The 19,344-nt window shown below is 49.6% G+C and overlaps 2 protein-coding genes across 3 annotated transcripts; one reads left to right on the top strand and one right to left on the bottom strand.

Annotated features, from left to right (window-relative positions):
• The first annotated feature begins 335 nt into the window (after nt 1-335).
• On the top strand, nt 336-7,201 carry CA6 (carbonic anhydrase 6). Its single transcript, XM_065738270.1, has 9 exons — nt 336-399; nt 969-1,202; nt 3,340-3,488; nt 3,605-3,700; nt 3,891-3,957; nt 4,076-4,233; nt 5,219-5,342; nt 5,714-5,812; nt 6,286-7,201. Exons 1-9 carry the CDS (start codon nt 336-338, stop codon nt 6,897-6,899), a joined length of 1,605 nt encoding a protein of 534 aa, XP_065594342.1. The 3' UTR covers nt 6,900-7,201.
• A 1,408-nt stretch (nt 7,202-8,609) lies between these two features.
• On the bottom strand, nt 8,610-16,192 carry LOC136049498 (solute carrier family 2, facilitated glucose transporter member 5-like). 2 transcript variants are annotated; one of them, XM_065737795.1, is made up of 12 exons: nt 15,977-16,192; nt 14,670-14,768; nt 14,076-14,236; nt 13,537-13,661; nt 11,911-12,063; nt 11,703-11,828; nt 11,259-11,446; nt 10,792-10,902; nt 10,392-10,493; nt 9,973-10,048; nt 9,483-9,610; nt 8,610-9,094 (listed from the first exon to the last, which is right to left on the bottom strand). In XM_065737795.1, the coding sequence occupies exons 1-12, from the start codon at nt 16,031-16,033 to the stop codon at nt 8,861-8,863; spliced, it is 1,560 nt and encodes a 519-aa protein (XP_065593867.1). In that variant the 5' UTR covers nt 16,034-16,192; the 3' UTR covers nt 8,610-8,860. The 2 variants fall into 2 exon arrangements, with proteins under 2 accessions (XP_065593867.1, XP_065593868.1); XM_065737796.1 differs by lacking the exons at nt 8,610-9,094; nt 9,483-9,610 and adding an exon at nt 9,654-9,813.
• Nucleotides 16,193-19,344: the final 3,152 nt, after the last annotated feature.

Genomic DNA, 19,344 nt, shown 5'->3' on the forward strand with positions numbered 1-19,344 from the left:
TGGAAGCCGTCCTCGGGCTTTGTGCTGCTCTGAGCTGCAAGGACGCGGTGTTGGGGTTGGCAGATGGACGGGCTCAGATGAGTGGGAAAACCTTTATGATATCTAAAGCTGGAAGGAAAAGCACTACCTACTGCTCACTCCTTGTTTGACTGTACAGATCGCAAACAAGGGGCTCATCTCTGTACTTATAGACCCCGTGGAATGTCCTGCCATTGTTAATTGCTTCAGGGGCTCGTTTGCAGAGCTCAGTGAAGCGAAGGACCGTGCTGAGGCTGGGGCCCCAGCTGGGGGCTGGGGGCTGCTGAGGGATGTGCTGCTGCAGTGCACCCTGGCTGATGGCAGAGCAGCTTCGCTGTGCTTCCCTGCGCCTGCATCGCCCAAACCCACATCAAACCAAAGGTGGGAGGCAAAATACCTGCAAATTGACCTTGCTTATATGGACAAATAGGCAAGGAGTAACAAATCACCTCTCCTTCCAACCCTTCACTGCAGGATTTGCATGCAGTGAGGATACAGGTACTTGCTGATGATTCTCTGGCTGTAGCGTGGGTTGTCTCAGACAGACAGGACCCTAACAGTGATGGATATGTGGCAATACTGGAGGGATGCAAGGAGAGAAAGTCAACCCCTGGTGTTGTCATTTACAGCCAGGACAGAGATGGCATCAAAATTCCTGCACAGTCTTAAGATCTTAAATACAGCACTATAGAGAGTGCAAACAGCCCTGATGGGTTGAGGCAGTTGTGAGCAGTTCCAGCAGTGCTCAGACCTCTGCAGGAAGGATTCCAGGTGGAGTTTGGAGGCTCAGAGCTACTGGATTGAGGACAGGAGCCCACACAGCTGCTCTGCCATGCACTCACCTCCTCCACATGTGAGGGCAGTGTGTTGTTACCACGAGGCAGGCTTCATCACACTTTGCAGCTCAGCAGTCCTGCAGACAAAATACTGTCTATTTGCTGACTCCTGAGCCAACAGCATCTCCCACCACGTGCTAATAACCTGTGTGCTTCTCCACACAGAGGGCGAGCTGGACGAAGAGCACTGGGGGCTGCACTTTGCTGCTTGTGCTGGCAAGCACCAGTCCCCCATTGACATCCAGAGGAAGAAGGTGGTGCACAATGCACAGCTGCTGCAGCTGGAGCTCAGCGGGTACAGCCAGCCACTGCAGGGACACTGCACCATGACCAACAATGGGCACTCGGGTAAGGCCATGGGAGCGGGTTCAGATCCTGCCTGAAAGGAGGAGCTCAGTGCTGGAGGACATGCAGCACTCAGTTCCCTTCAGATGCGCTTTGCAGGAGGCAGCGGTCCCTGCCCTGACCCACACGCTGCTGCTGTGACCTGGGGGATGCTGGCAACAAAGCCAAGGCGTGCATTTTTAGAAACACAGATGTTGTTAATGATAGGGCTGGCCAGAAGCCCCAGCCTTTGTCCAGGCCTCTGTAAGAGCCCTGCACCTGCTGAGCAGATGGCTCTGGGAGAACATCTGATTTGCACCACTGCAGGAAAAGATTATTGGCCAATTGAAATGCTGTTCGTTTTTGAACTTGCCCTCCTTCGCTCTGCCATCTCACTTATTCCTATGCTCTTTTCCCCAATCACACAGGAAAGCTTTCCAGAAATGCACCCATAAACCAGATAAATGAGAGGCAGTGGCATCTCTGCAAGGTACTGTCCATTAGACATCAAACAGGGATGGAAGGCAGCTGGAGTGTGGCAGATGGGCCCCTTCTTTCATTGTATTGACAACTGCAGTACTGAAGGAACAAGTGGTGTTTACTCGCTCCTCTCTGCATCCACAAAACAGATCCTTTGCCTTTGTGCAGTAGGAAGCAGAAGTGATGGAATAGATCTGCAGCTCAGCAGTGAGCTTGCATCTGACACTACATTCTGTATAGTCACAGTGAGCAGTTGTCCACCCTTCAAGCCATGGGTTGGTGTTCAGCCCTCAGGAAGGGAAGCTGGAGCACTGCCTGGGCTCAGTGCCTTGCCTTTGGCCACACCAGGCCTCTGAGCTAGGCTTTGCCATTAGGAGGTGCTGGATGCTGCTGGAGTGTAATTCATTACCTAAATAATTCATCAGCTGGTGGTGGTGGGATAATGCTTTTGGACTACAGATTAGCAGTGAGAGAAGAACTGGCTGACAACTGCTTCAGGGGGCCTGAGTGCTTTCATGGCATCTGGAACATGAAGGGCCCAGTTGCTCTCTAATCCTCCCCCCCCTCAATGGTCCTTTCTTCTCTCTGCTGCTTAGAGAAATCAATAGAGAGGGAGAGCAAGGAGCTGGAGGGATGAGAGATGCTGTCTTCAGAGAGAGACTGCTGTGATCATATTTCTAAAGTCTGCCATGAACAGCACTCCTGTTTGTCCCCCACACAAATCCTCTGTTCACTGAGCTCCCCTACCAGCGCTGCCCAACTGCCTGTGCACCAGCTCTGCAGGTTTAGCATTCACATCTCTGACTGCACGTGTGTGTATCCCCCCCATTATCCTGTTAACATCACAACACTGATGTGTGGGTCATACAGCACAAGCTGATGACAGTCTGTATGTGCAGCCCCCATGAAGACAGGCTCACTTTTCCCACTGACTTCAGTGGGGGAAGACAGGATGACAATATTCCACAAGGAAATCGTAATGGAAATCACTCAGCAGGAATCTAATGTAAAAAGCAAGGTAAGCACTCACTCTGCACTGCAGACTCCTTGGGATATCATGTGGAATTACATTCTCACCTTGTCTGGCTGTCAACAGTTAACAAACAAAAGAAACCTCTGACCCACGCTGTGAGTAACGGTGTGCTCTTCAGCAAGGAGAGTTGCTATTTCATAATGTGCTCTAGGCTTTCTCCTGGATGAGGCAGTTCTCCGTGTGCAATATTCAATTCGACGTGTTTAGCACCACAATATATGATTTGTGGCAGTACACCAACAGCAGACCCATTTTTTGTAGTCCCGTTGTGAATGCCCTTCACAGAGAAAGCAAGAGCTCTGCCCGCATTGCTCCCCCAGCCCCAGCACAGCAGGTTCGTGGGGCTCTGGCCCTGCATACCTGTCCCAAGGAGATGCACATCCCAGAGCATGGAAAGTGATGGTGACAGGTTAGGTGAGGCAGTCACTTGGCTGATTTCTTACTCCTCTGTTCTGCCTGGGAATAAAGACATTAATGAATGCATGCAGAGCTCAGCAAGATGTGATGTACTATGCCAAGAACAAACATTAAAGCATTTTTATTGGTGCCTGAGTAAAAACCTAGAGCTGCCCAGCTAGGAAAAACCCTGCAGACACAGCTAGCACAACCAGCTCTGAACTCATGCCCATCTCCAATCCTGTTTTTCAGTCCAGATCGATTTGCCACCCACCCTGTCCATCTCCCGTGGGCTCCCACGCCCCTACACTGCAGTGCAGATGCACCTGCACTGGGGAGGCCTAGACCTGGAGACCAGTGGCTCTGAGCACACTCTGGATGGAATGAGATACGTGGCAGAGGTACCTGCAAAGGGGGCTGGAGGGATGGGGGGGTTGGCATGTAGTCCTTCAGGGTGCTGAGGATGAGGAAATCTTTTGTCACCTCTTGCTCCATGGTTCTATCTCTCTCCTGGCAGCTGCACATCGTCCATTACAACTCTGTTGACTACTCAAGCTTTGAAGAAGCCAAAGACAAGCCCAATGGACTGGCAGTGCTTGCCTTCTTGTATGTGGTAGGTCTGACCCTTACGAAGCTGAGTAATGATCACTGCTCATGGTCACTGTTCATCCCACAGCCACACTGGGGACGGTCCAGCTGCCTGCAGTAGGGCTACGTGCCCAGCCTACATGATATCAAGGCTAAGCAGTGCTACCAAAGGCCAGGCAGCTCAGCAATCTTTAAACTTTCTATGCTGTCTTTAGGAAGGACACCTGGAGAATACCTACTACAGTGAATTCATTTCCAAATTGGCAAAAATCAGGTTTGCAGGTAAGAGCTGGGGTTGCCCTTCTCCATCCTCGATGCTTTCTAAGCCACCACATACGTACTGGGGCTGGGGTCAGCCCTGCTGCTTTGCTCACTAACCCTGCCTCTGTTTCCCTTTGAGGTCAGTCAACCACACTCACCTCTCTGGATGTCCAAGCCATGCTGCCAGAAAACCTTTCACACTTCTACAGGTACCAGGGCTCGCTCACAACCCCGCCCTGCTCCGAGAGCGTCACCTGGACCATCTTCGACTCTCCCATCGTCCTGTCACATGCACAGGTACCCGAGGGCAGCTCAGCAGCCACAGCAGCTTCTCCTTCCTCCACGCTTTCCTTCCACACCAGTTTCTTTCTCCATTCTCCAGTGACCTAGAGAAGAGCCTGACAGAACTACTGGGGCATCTTTCATAGGGCTTTAGGGATAGGCTCCAAAGCAACTGGAATTACTGGTGGCTATTAGACCTGACATCTGGCAAGCTCTGCTCAGCTGCTCAGCCATGATGAAGCCCTAAAGAGACCAGCCAGAGTCAACAAGATGAAAAGTACTGCAAAAGAAGGAGTCGAGGGAAAAAAAACCAAACCATAAATGATCCATTCACAGCATTAAAATCATTGCAGAATAATTGGCACATTTCTAGAGAAGTGGTTATTTTTCTTTGTGCATTTTGGCTGTACACTGGGGGGTTCATCTCTGCTCTGCCTGAGTTACAGCTGAGGAGCTCGTTGTGTGCAGGTCCTCGTGCTCAGAGCCAGCAGCTGGATGGTGCTGCACGGCAGGACGCCCAGCTCTGCCCTCCATCTGCCCTGTCAGCACAAAAGCTTTGGCAGAGAAAAATAGCACCAGTAAAGTGAGCTTAGCGGTGAGCCTTGCAGAGCAGTTCGTCTTCTGTAAGGGCAAAAAGAAAGCATCAAATTTGTTTCCAGGAGAACAAGGTCAAGTGGAGATGACAGCAGTGGAGGATGACTGCATTTCAGCTTAAAAAAAGAGATCTCTTGTGCTGAGGAAGGCATTAGTGGGCACTTGTAATTAGGCAGTACACCAGAGAATAATTGCATCCATGCATAACGCTTAAAGTAACTTCCTTCAGGTAAAATCATCAGCACGACTTTGCTGATAAGAGCCTCGACGTGCTGTGCTGCTCCCTCCCCTTGCCAATGCTCAGGGGGAGACCCTGCTGTTTAACCCCCAGCTGCAGGACCTGCCCTGCACTTCTAGGCTAAACCCTCGGTCCCGCTGCCCTCCTAACAAAGCTGCCCTCCCCCAGATCGGCCTCCTGGAGAGCAGCTTGCTGGACTGGCACAACAGGACGCTGCGCAACGACTACCGGCACGCACAGCCCCTGCATGGCCGTGTGGTGGAAGCCTCCTTCCCAGCCAGGCCCAGACAAGGTACGGGGCAGGAAGGAGCTGGGCTGCAAAGCATTTCAATTAGGCAAAGCTGCGATTGCAGTCCCCTGCCATGCATCTTGCTTCTGATGCTGGGGCAGCAGTTTTGGTGCAGCGGTGTGTCCCACAGCCCGGGATCAGCGTTGCTCTGTGGCACTGCACAAGCAGTAGGTTGAGTGTACCTGCTTCTGCATGGGTGTGAAGCACACAAATTGGTGTACAAACAGCTCTGCCATGGCCGATGAGCCAAGTGCTGTGATCAGAGCGATGCACTTTATAACAAAGGTTTCCTCCAAAGCTCCTGCTAACTGGCAAGCAGAACTACCGCGCGTAGCTCCCGGCTGTCGGTAAGCCCATCTGTCTCACTGCTCTAGAACAATGCCAGCCAGAAGAATTCGGCCTCAAACTGGAACAAATCCAGATGCAGCTCCAAGACATGAAGAAAGAGATCCTGAATGGAGCGAGCCACGCAGGTAAGAAGTGCTCTGTTCCCAAGTCCAGCTTTCCTTCCAAGAACAGCCCAGGCCTGCTGTTCTTGATGGCCTACATCGTTAACAGGTTTGGTACTGATACATGCAGGCAGAATCTTGTTCCATGCCTCGGCCAACTGGAAGACTTCCATGAGCTACAGCATCCTTAAGCCTCACCCAAATCTCACACCTCTCCCAGCGACTGCAGCTTGTCCTGCAACGTGTAAGCACAGGTTTACAAACAGAGGCATTAAAGCTCACTGCTCCCCCAGGATAAATAATCACACTTCGTTTTACAAAAGACAGGAACAAAGAAAGGAAGGGGGAAAAAAAAAGAAAGGATTTTTCCCAAGAGTTGGGTGAGGGAGCCAAGCTAATAAACCATGGCTGAGGCAGCCCCTGACAACGTGTATTCTGTAGGATCTGGGCTCACCTATAAGCACCAGAGAAAACTAACAGCTTCTTGATCATTTCAGGTATGACATCCAGCACTTCCCCAGCTTTCTACTTCCCCATGGAAAACATTGAGAGCTTTGTGGAGGTTCGCCCCCGCCGTGAGATGTCTCTCCAAGCCTTCACCCTGTGCTTCTGGACACAAGCCCAGCACACGGGCACTCAGACTGTTTTCTCCTACTCCACAAGGGAGAGAGACAACGAGCTGGTGATGACCACGGGAACAGATGTGGGACTGTGGATAGGAGGCCACTTCATCAGCTTCCCTCTGTACCACAAGGCACAGGACTGGCTGCATTACTGCATGGCATGGGCTTCCCAGTCTGGAATAGCAAGTCTGTGGCTCAATGGAGCTGCTGGTGATCCAAAGAGCATCCAGAAAGGCTATGTGAGCCAGGCTGGAGGGATGCTTGTACTTGGGAAGGACAGAGACACTCTTCTTGGGACATTTTCCAATGGATTTGCAGGGTGGATGACACATGTGAACCTGTGGAGCCAAGTCCTCAGCCCTGCAGACGTTCGGGCACTTGCACTGTGCAAAGCAGGAAACCTGAAGGGAGATGTCATTGCATGGGGGGAAACCCCCATGATCCTCTTCGGGGGGGTAGTGCTGGAGGCTGACACCAGCTGTCAGTGACCCCAATATATGTATTTTTTAAGCAGCTGAAGAATCCAAGCTGCTCCCTGAAGAAGCTGAGGAACGAAAGCTTGCTCCATCTGTTTTAGGTTAATTGCTTGTTTCCTCTTTTATTTTATATAGGGTCAGTAGGCAGCTGCTTAGAGCTCCAGGCTGCTTGCCAAGCAGGTATGGGGTGGCAAAGCCTCCACCAGTCAGTGGGACAGAGGCAAAGAACGGAGCACAGTTCACACCTTGTTTCTGCACATCCCTCCCATTACTAGGTTAATATTTCCACCCACAGACCTTCCTTTCCTATCCCAAGTGCCACTCTCTTCAGTTGGAGGTACCACTCTGTCAAGCCAAACTTTTCTCACCTCCAACATCCTGTCTCCATTCTGAGCTCCTTTCCTGCACCATTTTATTCCCATTTATCACCAAGTCACCACTCCTGCAGGTGTATCACATAGGAAAGCATATGCAAAGGGCAGCGTGGCTCCCACACAGTCACTGTGCTTTGCTCCATGACAAGTCTTTGGTGTCAGTGGATGGAGGCAGAGCATGGGAGCAGCTTCTTTTGCAACAGGTGCACATCATAAGACAAGACTGAGGGCCTGTGTGAAACCTGTTTCCTTAGTTGAAGTACATCACATGAAGGGCTATCACCGAAGTCCATCCCAGGCTGTTTAATAATTCTGCTTTTTTCTCCCAAAAAGGAACTTTGCACAACAATTAACTCTATTTCCACATGTTAAATAGTGTAGTGTTAATTAAAACCAAATCCCTTAAACCAATAAATACTTTAATAAATCCTCCATTTATCAGTGTGTACTTTTATTTCCTTGGTGAGTCAGCTCTTGTCCTTCAGAATCAGTCCTCCAAACCAGTTCAGCCTTCAGGTGGAGCTGTGCTCTTAGGGATGCAACCAGAAGGAACCAAGGAGCAAGCATTAAACCACCTGAGAACTTCTTCAAGAAGCCAGGTCCCTGAGAAATTAATTCTTCAAAAACTATCAGTAGTATCTCACACTGAGGTGCTTAAAAGGCAGATCTGGACATGCTTGGAAATGCAGACCCGTGGTCACTGCACAGCAACCTGCCTGAACCTGACCCCAGCACACAGAGTTCACACATCTCTGAGAATGAATGAGCTCTACCTGACTCATGTACACAGAGCACACCTCTGGGGGCTATTAAAGGATTAGGAGAGGGGCTGAAACTCTTTGGCAGCTGATGTGTGAGCTCCAGGGAACAAAAGGAGCTATTCCCAAAGACTGGAGTGCCACAGGAACATCTGGGTATCAGCAGCCCATGAATAAGCACCGGGCCAATGGAACACTCTTAAGCTCTAGAGTAAGGCCCTGGAAGGACTCACCAGCAACAGTTAGCTCTCCAGGAGTCTGTCTGGTGAGCAGGGTGGGGGTGAGATTAAAGCCAAGTGTATTTCCAGTCTTACGGTCCCTTGCACACAACAGGAGGGCAGTAGGTGACAGGATAAATGCCATCTAACCGAGCACCCTGGTGCATCTGTCACACTCTCCACTCAGAATACCAAGCACCACAGGCCTGTCCTCACTTATGCTGGACTCTCAAATTCATGTTCAAGGAATGCAGTGAACTCCTTGCACGCAACTGACCAAAACCCAGCTCAAGTGCTGTTCCATGCCACCTGAGATGGGTCAGTCAGGACATAAGGGACGTGTACCACACCATGACATCAGTTCCAAGCTGACTGCAGGCATTGCCTTTTTCTATTGACAAATAGAAGGAATGGAGAGTTTGCCTCTGAAGTCACTGTGCCACAAAGCAGGGTGGTCCTACTAATTACTCATAATGAAAACAGCCTTAGAACACAATAAAGGCTTATTTGAAAACTTCTGTGGGAGTTGTGCAGGAAGTCTGAATGAAGGTCAGTACTGAGCCATGTTCTTCCACTGATCAGATCCTGGAAAACACCTGGGCCAGGTCAAGCACTGGGTTGTGTCACAGCTCACTGCCCAAAACTTCTGGCTTGTCTGCCTTCATTCCTGGGATGGTCTGCAAATCCATCATCTGTTCTGCCTCTGTATGAATCTTCACCTTGTTCCTCCTGGCCATGATCCTGTTGATTTCCATGAAGGTTTTGTTCTTTGTCTCAGGAACAATGAAGAAGATGTATACCATGGTGGCGAGGCATATACCACAGAAGATGAGGAAGCAGTAGGCCCCCAGTCCAGCCTGAAACAATGAAGGATGACAACAAGGGTCAGGACAATACTCCAGTTGTGTTTGGTACATGCTTGGACATGCTCAACCCTGCAATTGCTATAAATAAATAGCTATAAACATACTTCAAGTGGAACAACTCAAACTAGGAGTGGTTCAGGATTCTGTCTTCTGATACCACCAGGATGGATTTATTGGAAACCACCATGGATTTACTGGAAAAGATGTCTCAGGGTGAAGATCTGTCACACAAGTTCAAGTTAACTCACCAGTTCCCCTTGCACAAGCTAAAATCAGTCATTACAGCAAATTACAGGTCACTTCTACTAGGATCAGTGTGAACTGGTGACCCAGAGATCACTGATTTTGAGCTGTGTGCCACCCTCTGCTCACTCCTTACCTCCATGTAGAGGAACACGAGTCCCACAGTGAAGTTGCAGAGCCAGTGCACAGATCCCCCTACCATGAAGGCAGCAGGCCGGGACGACTGCAGGAACATCTCAGTGATCATCACAAAGGGGATTGGACCTGGAAAAGTTGCATGTATGGAAATCCCAAAGGCATTCCTACAGACAAAAGTATACAGCATCGCAGCCCAGCTGGTAGGGCTCACCAATCTCAACACAGCTTTGCTCAAGATCTCACTGTACATCTCAAGTACAAATTCAGTGGTGTCTTGGCTTTTCCTCTTGAAAGCCACACGCTCCTCTGCCTCACAGGCACTGCAATGACTGGAGCACCAATTGAGCTGACCATCAGCCAGGTGCATGGCTGCACAGGAGAAATCTGACCTCCTGACATCAGCCCCACAGAGCTCTTAGTTTGATGCTCAGTGTAATGCTTGCCTTTACTCAACCTGTGGAGGGGACTGGACTAGCTTGTGCACTCACTGGCTCCAATAGCATGTCCGATGATGTAAATGATGACGCACGCTATGCTGAGGTAGGACATCCAGGAGACAGTATTCTGTGAAGAAGTTCATCAGGAGTTAGAGTTGGTTCTCACCTCAAAGCCACCAACACATTCAGGGAGTTGTTTGAAGCAAGATTTGGGAGTGTTCAGAAGTCATCCCCTACTGTCAGCTCAGCCCAGGCGGACACACCAAGCCTCTGAGCACGTGCTCTGCATACCATCCTTGCTCCCAACAAGAGGAAGCAACAGGGATGAACATGACAGACTGGGAGGAACATCCACACAGCAGGATCACGGCTCTGCCTGGGTTCACTTTGGGTAGGTATGCAGGTACTGAGAGACCTCCCACACCAACTCCAAAATACACCTGGAGCAGCAGGGTGATGCATCTACATACCTGGAGGTTGAGGGCCAAAGTCAGCACTGCACAGGAGCCACAGCACAACCCAAATCCAGCAAGTAGCAGGATTCTCCTCCCCAAGGACTCTACAATAAAAACCTGACAGAGACAGAAGAGGGTAAGAGATCAAATAAAGCACAGAGCTTTATTCTGGCCAATTCTATTAAGGCAATATTTGGCTATTAAGAAATTCAGTGAACATTTGCTAACGTTTTGTGAATAGCAAGTCACTCAGGAGCTGCAAAAAGCTGGGCACGCCTCTTTTGGTACCCAGCTCCAGTGAGAGCTGTAGGGGAGTGCTGCATGGGGACTCTGCACAGCAAGAGGAGGGCAGAGCAGTCTGGAAACCAGACATTCAAAACTTCTGAGGCTCAGAGATCCCCTAACACAAACTTACAGCAAGGAAAGTCATGAGAACGTTGATGGCACCTATCGACACGGTGACATACTGAGCACTGTTGGCATCCACACCTGCTGACAGGAAGATTCTGTCCGCGTAGTAGAAGATCTGCAGCAAAACCAATTGTGTTTAAACGTGGTCAGAAGCAGAGCACAGAAATCCTATTCTGGCTGCATTTCCAGTCCTAGAAGTGGTACACAGGAACTCAAAACTTGTTTCAGTACTGGAAACTTGGGTGTTAAGATCCAGAGCTTGGGTGTTAAGCCCCTCACTCCAAAAACAACCCAGCTATCTTGACAGGACAGCTGGACTCAGGACCACAAGCACATCAGTTAGGTACAGTTCAGGGTGATTCTCCCATAACATCACCCAGAACCAGTGTCCCTGATGAAGGGAGTACTCCTGTCTCCTAGTTTTCAGATCTTGTGTTGCCCCACATCAAGTCCCACCCCGTTGTTACTCACTGCGTTGACCCCCGAGAGCTGCTGGCCCATCATCATGATGATGATAGAGATGAGCTGCCAGCGCAGGCCTCTGAAGGTGCACAGGGTCAATACAGAGAGGTGTCCCTCTTCCTTTTCTGACTTGTCTTCTTGGCGCATTTCTTCAATCTCATCATCCACATTGTCCCAACCTCTCAAACGCTGCAGAGCTGGTTGGGAGAGGAAGGTGTGTTACAGACCCAGGAAGCTCTCCTTCTTTAAAACACAACAATACAACCCAGGACAGGAGTGCCGCTCCTGGGATGGGAAGTCAGGGATTCATAGAAGCAAAGGGGCAATGCTGCAAAAAGGCATCCACCAACAACATGCCAGTGAAGGATTTCATGCTTTCTTGCTTCGCTGGTGGCTGCTGTCTGTCATGTCACAGTCAGACCTACCCCATTCCAGCAAAGGGTGATGCCATACCTTGCCTTGCTTGATCCTCATTGCCCTTTTGTATCAGCAGATATCTGGGACTTTCAGGAAAAAAGGGCAGTGTAAGGAGCTGAAATGCTGATGGGATCCCAGTGAGCCCCAGGAGCAAGGGCCAGCCTGCAACAAATGAGACAAGATGATGACTGCGAGAGATCCTTCCCCCGTGCAGCCAACAGAGTTTCCTGACCTAGGTCTTTACCTTCAGGATTCCCAAGGATCACGGTAAGGCCGAGGATCTGAGCTATGAGGATCCCAAGGGTGATGAAGAGCTGCGGTACTACCCCAATAGCACCTCTGAGATTTCTGGGGGACATTTCTCCCAGGAACATGGGAACCACATTGGAGGCCAGACCTGGTAGGCAGAGAACAAGATCAGTCCTGAAGCTGCCTGACATCAGCACACTCAACATCTGCAGTAAGATGCTTTTTTTCTTCCCTTGAGAGATCAAAGTGATCCCTGCTAGACCACAGGACATATAGAAGCTTCACACTTGAACCCTTTTGCTGTGGCTAAAGACTTAATGCTATACATGTCAAGGAAAGAAGTTGTGCACTACAGCTGTTTTTCTCTCTCTTCTGTGGGATGTTTGGAAAGCAAAATGAAAGGTAGGAGAATTTCTGCTTTCTTCAGGAGCACAGCATTGTTAGCTGCAGTAACCCTGAGAGCTGCCAGTTCCCATACTTATGCTGTAAATCTTGGCATGTAAAACCCAAACTCTAGAAATCAAATGAACAAATCATTCTTATCTTACATTGGCAATTAAGTTCCCAGCCTTCAAGTGCTAGGGGTTATAAAGGAGTTCAGAACATTATCTGAAGGCCAAAAGGCACAGAAACAAAATATTAACACAACTGGAAAACATTATAAAATGAAATTCATGAAGTGTAGTGTTTAATATTCATGAAGTGTAGTGTTTAATGTTGACACTATAACAAACCTTCCAATTGCCCTCATAAAAATGTGCTAGCAGTGACTTGTAGAACAGTGCCTCCAGTTAACACTGGATCATTTTGCAGAACTATGCTGATCAATGTCTATCACAGAAGGGCTCTTGGTGGTGCTCCCAGCTGCAGGGCTGTTCCTTTTGCAAGGAGGAACAATGCCAGGATCCTAAAGGAGCCCCAGACTGGCTTGATTCATCAGCCTCCCTCCCATAGGCAGGGCAGGCAGCTCTGATTCTTCTGTCAGTTATCCACAACTGAAACTGTTTGGACGGATCCCTCATACAAGCTCCATCCATAGCCACAGAAGCAATGCAAAGAGCAGCTGTGGGGCTTAAGAGAGCAAGAAATCAAAGCAAAACAGACTAGACACGTTTCCTGCCTTAGCTCAACAGCTGCAACTGGTGCATGTTATAGAATGGCATTGTTTCCCTGTGCCAGTTCATTTTCTCAGATACCCAAACTCACTACCAAACCACGCAGCACACCAGTCTTGCTAAGCCAAAGCCAATTAATTGAATCTGAGTGGTGTTAGGACCCTCATCAGCATGGCTTGGCATCCCATGCCTGTCAGGTGAGCATTACTGCAGCTCCAGCACCGCCTACCTGCTCTGAGACGCCTGCAAAAACAGCAGGCTTCCTTCCTGATGGCACTCGAGCTGAGCAGATGCTGACTGCAGAGGGCAGCTGCAGCCACAGACATCTCTGTACAGCCCAAGCCTCACTGCCACTGCCTGCCAGAGATCTGATACCTCTGCAGCATGCAGAGAACTGCTATGCAGGTGTATGGCTAAAATATGCGACCTGTGAAACCACATGTTGTGCAAAGACCTTTACACAGCAAAGAGTATCAGATTTCCTGCCCACCCAACCTCTCACTTACCAGCATATATTCCCACGATAACACGGGAGACGATGATTACTTCAAAGGTTTTTGCCATCTCTGAGGTTCCCATGAGGACTGCAGCAACGATGGAGAAGAGGTTGTTTATCAGCAAGGTGCCTTTTCTGTGAAGTAACAGAGAGATGGAATCCGTTTATTTTTCTAAGACCCCCCCACAGCAGATAGACCCTTGTGTTACACTGCTTAAAACCCAGAGGAGCTGCCGTCCCCTCCCAAAATGTCCATTGTCCCATTTTTCCTGCAGGGAATGAAGAAAGCTCAGGAAATGTGAGTGGCCGAGGCCTTCACCCAGCTCCCAGGACTTTCACCACTGCTGCCCACCTGGCTCAGGGCCCAGTGCACAGCCTGGCCTTGACCAGACTGGAATCAAATAAATTCTACACGTGAGAGACACCACATTCCCAAGTCCAGCACTGGGCTGACTGCTTTAGGACCAAGGTGGTGCAATGCCATTGAGCTCATCGAGCTGGAGCAACCGGTGAGGGCAGCCTTATCTGAGCCACACTGCTGTCACGTACCGGCCACAGCTGTTGACCAGAGGTCCCACCATCAGTGACCCAAAGAAGCCACCCAAGGGATACATGGACACTGTGAGGGACCACAGCAGTGTCTGGAAGCTCGTGTCCATGGGGACTCCATGCCTGTTGATGTAGGTTCGGTTGTAGAAGTCTTGCATGTACTGGAATGAAATAATGAAGCATGCTTAGCAGTAAACAGAACTTCTGTGCTGCAAAAGCTAACAATCAACGCCATAAAACTTTAAACAAGTGTCTTGATAAAATCAGAATGGCTGACTTAGGAAAGGAATGCAAGGGAGAGCTGGAGAAGCCTTGCCTTACAAAAGTCATCCTGCCTTATGGGATTTAAAACAAATTATCCTGCCTTGTCGGATTTGCCTGCTTCTCAGGAAGGAAGGCATTCCCCATGCCCCACCCCCGCTGGGCACAAAGCCTCAATGCAGCCTCAGCACAACCTATGTCCTCTGCTGGGGACCACCACTCCCAGGTGCTCAGTGATACCACATGTGGACCTCAGACAGCTGTAACTGAGCTCCTCCTCCACTTTGCTGCTTGTGAACCTCCTCCTCCATCATGCTCCACATCCCAACCTACCGGAGCTGGAGAGTTGATGACAGACACGTTGTAGCCATACTGGAAGGATGATCCGAAGGCAGAAATCAGCGTTACCAGTGCAAGTGTAAGTGTCATTCTCTGCAGAGGAAAAAGAAAACACAAACACCTCAGAATCAGGTTTGGCTTTCAAGCATAAATGGCATTGTGTAAAAATACAGAAACACCTTCTGCCTTAACAGTCACATTTGTGCCTTTGTGTTACCATACAAAAGCCCAACTGGTTGCTTTCATCCTGACTCTCTTTGTTCTGCTTGATTTGCACACAGTCATTACAGTAATTCATTCTACTCTTTCCTGGTATTGATGGATCATTTGGATGATGAACAATTTTCAAGTTATCACACTTAGAATACCACCCCGCAGTGAGAAAGGAATTGCATGCAATTATTCTTTTTCCAACGTGGGAGTTGGTTGGTGCAATAAAGCAGGATGCTGCTGGAGGAAAGCTTTAAGAATACAAAGTCTGGGTGAACCAGCAAGCCCCTTTCCTGTCCGCTGTCCTCACCACACACCATAGAGGCTTTCTGCAAGCATTCAGCTGCTGTTCTGGCCTCAGCCCACACTTTTTTCTGTCACTGTCCTAACAGCTGCAAGTTTTGCACATCCCAGCTCGGGTCCCACACGGGGGACCTCTCTGAACATTTGCCCCAGCAGTGCCAGTGCTCATCGCCCCGCAGCTCCTGCAATCCCCTGCACAGCTCTGCACTCTCAGAGACTGCAGGAGGTGGAAAAGCTGATCACTCTGCAGCATGAGGAAGCAGAGGCTTCCAGCAACACTTTCTAGCAGCAGACTGTTGACACGCTTGCAGTGGTGATGAAAACCAGGCTGTCTCACTGGCGTTAAGCAAATCCCCAGAGCTCAGAAGAGCTGCTGGTGTCAATTACATGAACACATCACTTTTAGGAAAACCTTTGGCATGCAGGAGCAACGCGTTGTGCAAAAACCCACAAATGCTGCTTTGCAAGGTGGCCCTCATCCAGAAACTTCTGCAGCCTAAAAAGGATTAGGATGCAGAATAGGAAACACACACACACACACACGCAGAAGGGGAATTTCACAGAGCTGCATGGTAAGGTCAGATGCACAGAGCGAATCCGGAGACTCGGTGCAAGGCTGTGCTGCAGCAAACAGGGTTCAAGAACATACAGATCTCTGCTCTCCCTCTGAGATCAGCTGCAGGTACCCAGCAGAGGTCTTGGGTCTCCTTCCACTACAAACCTGCACAGCCCGAAGCTTGCTGGGCACCCCATAGGAAGCAGAGCTGAGAACCATCTGCCACGCTTACCCCCTTCCTGCCTTCCTCCACGCTGGAGCTCTCCTGCTTTCCTCTGTTCATCTCCATTTTGGTGTTTGAATTGCAGACGCTTGAGTACAGGCTTTTATAGCCAAAACAGATGACACAGGGGATGGAAACACCCTCCTTGGAAAGGAAACCCGCCCCGTGACGCTGAAGGAAGTGCCCAATCGATGGCCAGCTCTATCTGCCCAACTCTGTAGATGGTGGGTGATTCCCTGATCCCGTGTGTCTCCTACACGTCTTCTCTCCCTCTCTCCCTTTTCCTTGCTCAAGTGTCACTGCTGTAATACGTTCTTGAGCCGAATCCAGATTCAAAGCAGAGCCAGCTGCAGGAGAAGCAGCCTCATCTGCCTCCGGAGGAGGACAGGCTTCTGGTCAAGGCTCCCAGAGCTGCTGTTCACCCAGCACTAGCACGCAGAGCAGACGACAGCAGGAGAGCTGCTGCTCCCTCAGCCACAGCTCTAGCACTGGAGCAACGGCAGCCGCTGCCTGGCAACCACTGTGTTCCAGGGAAAACAGAACATTCCTCAGAGAGAGCTTTTGCCATGGGTCAGCGAATGACCCCAGGCTGCACTAACCTTGCAGCCAGGTTGCACCTCTCCCCCTGAGCAGAAATACCATGCCCTGTCCCACCCTGCAGAGCAGCTTGCTCCAGGCACAGCTGCAGACTGGAGGTTCCTCCTTCTGTGTTTGTTCTTGTCAGTGCACAGAACACGCCGGCTTTACATCAAAGCCTAACATTTGCTTTCCCTCTCCATGCAAGCCATGCCATGCTGCCGGCTCAGCACTAAGCATCCCACATGAGGAGACTACCTAGAGCAGCCCAGGACTTAGTTAACCATTAACTACAACTCTTAGAGTTTATCAGCACAATACAAAGTTCACAGATACCCCTGGCAGCCAGAGAAACTGGAAGCAAACCACATTATCAGTCCCACAGTTTTTAACACCCATTTAAAGAAATGCCAATCTTGAGCCAGACATGCTCCATGTGTCCTGCATGCATTCCTCAGCTGGCTGCAGCCTCCCCTCCCGATGAAGGCATCAGGTACACAATCTATACTCAGCATATTTCTTTTGTCCTTGATGATTTTTTTGCACCCATTAGTAATATTTCTGGAAAGATACTTTAAAGGGCAAAGAACATGAAGCAGAAGTAGTGAGGGCTCGGCAGGAGTGAAGCCAGGCACTGCTTCCTATAGGTGTACTTGCTAAAGCTGCTTAAGTAAATGCTACGGTGCTGTTGGCAGTAGGAAGCGATGCATGTGGTCATGTATTTGCAGGGCAGGGTGGACTAACTGGCTGTCAGCTCATACTTTGAAACTGGCAAGACTCTAAAAATAGGAAGGGGCACAGAGCCACTCTGCTTCAGGGCAGGGGAACGCAGTCCCAAGACTTCTGCAGTCCCTTCCTCAATGATCTTCACAACACTGTTTGGTCATAGAATCATTGAATAACCCAAGTAGGAAGGGACTCAGGGAAACCAAGTCAGTAATCCTCCTATGGAAACTATCTTCAGTGGCTCACACCAAGAACACTGCTGTGTCCTTCAGAAACCTGCTCCATGCTCCCACGTGTCTATCCCTTGGAATCTCAGCTGCACAGAGGTGCAAACAGGATATCCATTGCACCAGCAATGCTCACCCAGCCTCAGCATTCTCACCGAGGGCCTTCAGCCAACAGGTGTTAACAGTGACATTGATATATTGATATCATACTGCCTTTAAGAACTGTTCAAAGCACCCCAAAATAAAAGGGACAGGTTACAGCAGCTATTGTAGTTCTCACTTCCATAGATCTTTGGTCACAAGAAGGCAATGACAGGTGAGTTATTGTGCCCCAAGGGTGGGGAATTTGCAAGGAGGACAAACCTCTCACAAAAAATCCCCATCCTTTGAAGACTGCCATTCTTCCAGGAGCTCTGGGCAAGCTGACAGCTACTCCAACATTCCATAATTGTGAGACAGAAGAGTTTTCTGTCATGGTTTTTAAACTCTTTCCCTGAGCTTGAAGAAATAACCTTGACATAGATGGAAAGCAAAAAGAAGACACGTCTACCATCAGAAGTCCTTCATCAGAGCATAAATGTTTGCTTATGACAGTAGAATGCTTTGAGTATTTGCCAATCACAGCGAGAGCCTGGCAGCATCACCCCAAGGTGCCTATCAGCACTGAACCTGGGAGATGTCTATGAAGGGAGACAGGTTGGGGAGCAAATCTCCTTGAACTCTCACAGTAATTGCAGGGCAATAACTGCTGCCTCCAACCACTCAGACTCTATTGGACTTGAGCAAAGAGCAGAGTGCCAAGAGAGCCAACTTCATAGGAATTTTACTGTCACGTTTCTCCCAGCATACAGGCAGTAAGGGCCAGAATGCAGTGCATTTGCCTGAAGGCATTAACCCAGTGCTGCTATTTTTTCTCCCTTCACTTGTCCACTGCATTGCCAGAGCTTCCACGTAAGCATGCAGGGAACTGTTTACACCCAACCCAATTGCCTGTGCTCAGAGCCAGACACTACAACATCTGGCTATCTCTGGCAAAAGGGGGCCAAATGTAACTCAAAGATGAGGCTTAGCTCTTCACATGCAGTGAAGAACAGCAGCAGCAAGCCATGGAAAAGCTGCAGTTAGGCTAGGAGCCACAGTGATGCTGATGGCAGTGCCTGGGGTAAGGAGCCTCATTAGCAGGCACAGCACAGCACAGCCTGTCCATGAGGGACATGGGAAGCCCTTTCACTCACAGTTTGGGAAGGAACTGTATGTATAGCAACAGTAAATCACCACCACATGTAGCCCTGAGCTACCACTGAGTCCTCAAAGGTGAGACCATAATTTAGCAAACAAGTTATTTACCTGCAAACGAGTCATGTACAGATACTGCTTTATCAGCTGTGGCTTCCAGGCAGTTAAGCAAGATGTTGTCAAGGCACTCTGAACACCTACCAACAGTAAAATGGGGTCCTGAATAAAACGGACCCATTTGGTAGTTAACAGCAGCACACGAGAAGTCCTGCAACTAGGAGGCAATCAAGACCCTATCCTGGCTGCACAAAGGCAATACTGGGAGGCATCCTGCCAACTTTTTTTCCATGGCCACAGTCAAAGACCACCTCGGAAGAGCCTCAGCCACACACACAATTCCCCAGACAAGAACAGAGGGGCAGGCAGATCCGCTGAACTTACCGGATTAGGCCCTGATAATTTGCTCTGGGAACTGTCCAGTCCTTTCTCCATTGGCGTGGCTGTCTGCTGAAGCAGATGTTTCAGAAAGTGTTGGAATGCTTGGATATTAAACCTCCATCTGCACTTCGTTCAGTGGAAGCACCTGACTGTCTGAATGCCCACAGTGCCCTC

Source organism: Cyrtonyx montezumae, unplaced genomic scaffold, assembly GCF_038088225.1.
Source record: "Cyrtonyx montezumae isolate F1298 unplaced genomic scaffold, pur_monq_1.0 scaffold_21, whole genome shotgun sequence".
Classification (NCBI taxonomy): domain Eukaryota; kingdom Metazoa; phylum Chordata; class Aves; order Galliformes; family Odontophoridae; genus Cyrtonyx; species Cyrtonyx montezumae.